Raw genomic sequence first — 2,949 nt, 5'->3', positions numbered from 1 at the left:
GATTCTGGGGAAGTTTTTGCTCTTTGCGGGAGGGGTGAGGCTGAGGGAGGTGCAAATGGCACGTGTCCTCTTCAGGAGCTGGAGCTGGGCTCCCTTGCATGAGAGAAGGGTTGGAGCTGCCCAAGGCGGCCCTGGAGGCAGTGGCAGGGGCCGTGCAGGCTGCAGCTCTCTGCTGGCATTGCAGCGTTTTCTAACCAGTCACTCCGAAGCCTCGGAGCTCTCCTTGCAGAGCAGCTGCCCTCTTCGCTCACCAGTTTGCTCTATATTCCTTCCCTCTCCCAGTGACGCTCCTCCGGCCCGCAGTCAGATAACGACAAATACCGGTGGGGTCACGTTAGGCACGGGGCTGAGCTGCACAGCCATTCATTTTGCTTGTGGTGTATTTTATAGCTTGCATGATTATGTGCTCGCAGAAAACTCTAACCTTGTTGATGATCCTCAGTGAAATGCAGACTAGAAGTTGCAAGAGCAAAATTTTATCAGCTTAAAGCCTCCATTTATGCCCAGCTAAAGCAGAGAATCTCATCCCATTTTATCAGAAACATTTAGCTTCGCAAAATAGTCCCCAGAGTACATAAATTACTTGACTTGTTTTGTGCCTCTCTGGTTGAGCTTCTGTTCTGGGGACATTTGGTGCTTGGAAACTATTTTGCTATTGCATAGTAACACTTAGGTCAGTACGTTGTAGACAACTTTCTGCAGTGCTAGAGGCCTGATCCTCATCTCGGAGAGCTGATGGGAGCAGGGCTGGGGTTGCTGTATTGCTGAGGACGTAGTGTGAAGTGAGAAAGCAAACGCCTGTTGTTAAAACCCTGCACTGGGGATATTCCAGCACTGAGAGTACAAGTAAGTAGGTCTCAATTTATACCGCCTGTCCAAACTGAAGCAGAACTTGGATACAGACAGCTCCTAGGCAGGGCACTGAAAGTCAGTTACTAGTTAATGAGGCTGAGAAGTACAATCCCAGTCAGTATTTCGAGTTTTCCAGATACTAGATATGTCAAAGCCAGAGGGTATGTGCTCCTCAGCCTGGCTTTCCCCAGAGCGATCTGGAGGGTCGGCCTCACCACGGGCTGTAGGAAGCTGCCTCTCATGCCCTGGCCTGGTGCTGAGGTGGGCTGGGTGTGTATGCAGAATATCGCTGGGCGATGGAGACCCCCCATTGGCCCCTCTTGCCAGATGATGGTGAGGACAGAGACGATGTGAGGGATGGTGGCAAGTGAATGGAGCAGGCGAGGGGATGGCGGGTGCTTGGCAAGGGTGCAGGGAGCTCACCTCAAAGGCAGGAGGGGTGTACGACTAAAGCTGTTGGTACAGGAACTGAGAAAGGCCACTAGATCAGAAACCAAAGGAGCCAGATAGTAAAAAGCCCTGAGGAAGCAAACTGTAAGCGGGAGAAAGAAAAGAAAAGAAAAAAAGAGAAACGAAAACACAGTGGAGTTGAAACAGGAGCGAGGTTGTACGGGAGAGGTTTCTACTGGTCAGGCTGGTTGTTAGTAGAGTTGGGGTCTTGCACGTTCTGCAACAAATTACTATAACTGGCCTGGACCTTTCCTCTTGTATCTGCTTGTTTTCTACTAAAAACACGTTTCCAGGAGGAGACAGCTTTGTCTGCTCTCGGGCTCTCTGCCTTTACGTGGGTTTTCCCCACCGACCCCAAGCTGAGCATCTGCGGGGCAGCTGCTGAACTGCTGTGGGTTTGCTGCTTTTTTTTTACCTTGGTGGAGAGCTGGGATTTTAGCTCCTCCATCTCGCTGGATCTTCTGAGTCGATGAAAACAGTGCAGCTATACTCTGAAACAATCGCCACCATCTCTCTGCCTCCCACCTTTCTGCTCCGTGATGGAAATGCAAGGACACGCTGTGCCCACACATCCCCGAGGCTGCTCCTGCCCAGGGATATCTCTTGCACGGACACTCCCTCCCCGGGCCACAGCAGGTTGCGCTGCAAAGTGTCTGCTACCGGTGCCGCTTGCAGCCAGTTTGTTTCTCCATTTTAACTGGGTATTCCGGTGTTATTTCAGCTCTCAGCTGAAAGGCCTTGAGCAGGGGAGAGCTGTGTTTCACCCCCCTGAGCACCCCCGCCTCTGGCGGAGCCGAAAGCAAACACCCCTATCTGTGGATGCTCGGGCTGAGAATGCACCAAACCCACAGGGAGGAGGGAAAAGTCTCTCAGAGGTGTCTCCTGGGCCACGTGCCACCCAGACCCTGCCTTGGGGTGACTGGGGGCTGCTCACCTGCCAGGCCTCCAGCTGCTGCGAGAGGTTCACCTTCTGCTGGATGGCGTCCAGCAGCTGGCTGTTGAGGGACATCATGTCGATCTTGCACTTGGCCAGCTCCACTTCCACTGCGTTCTTCCTGGGGAGACAGCGAGAAATTGGGGCGTGTGACTTTTTCCTTTTTTTTAAGGAATTATTAAACATCTCTTTGAAGAGAGGTCAACAATTTCTTTCACTGGCAAGTCTCCAGCTCCTAAGCTGTTCATCTGTGTTTTATTCTATTCCTGTCAAGAGTGGGATGGAACTGGAGACAGCATTTCTATAAACCCAGCAGATTTCTGGTAAGCACACTATGAAGGACACGAAAAGATGTTCAGATACACTACTGGGTAAGATAATACAGTGTGCCCGGATAACGTGCAGGATCTGCCATTAAAATGGAGATTTAAGAGTAAGGAGAATCCACATACAAAATTTTTTTTCCTTTTTTTCTGTTTACCAATATATATGAAAGGAAGAGGTGTGTGCTAAAACCCAAACGATCTGTGTCTGATCACTTGATCAGTAAGTTGCAATATAAAACAAACCAACCCTCAAAGAGTACAACTCTGCTTTCAGCCGGGGATGAAGGACGGAAGAAATGAAGGAAGCACGTTTATCACAGCATGTGCTTTTTAAGAATGTCTGACAGACTGTTAAAATTGTTTGAATTCAATGCTGTGCTGTAGGGA

At 50.1% G+C, this 2,949-nt stretch overlaps 1 protein-coding gene across 1 annotated transcript in view; it reads right to left on the bottom strand.

Annotated features, from left to right (window-relative positions):
• CCDC64 (coiled-coil domain containing 64) overlaps positions 1–2,949 on the bottom strand; it is a gene marked incomplete at its 5' end in the record, with an annotated part of 16,528 nt that overhangs the window by 2,028 nt on the left and 11,551 nt on the right. Inside the window, one exon of the mRNA XM_010133265.1 lies at positions 2,237–2,357. Coding sequence (XP_010131567.1) covers positions 2,237–2,357 — 121 coding nt within the window. The remainder of the gene's footprint in view (positions 1–2,236; positions 2,358–2,949) is intronic.

This window comes from Buceros rhinoceros, unplaced genomic scaffold (genome assembly GCF_000710305.1).
Source record: "Buceros rhinoceros silvestris isolate BGI_N320 unplaced genomic scaffold, ASM71030v1 scaffold14760, whole genome shotgun sequence".
Lineage (NCBI taxonomy): Eukaryota > Metazoa > Chordata > Aves > Bucerotiformes > Bucerotidae > Buceros > Buceros rhinoceros.
This window is presented reverse-complemented; position numbering and strand designations above follow the sequence as displayed.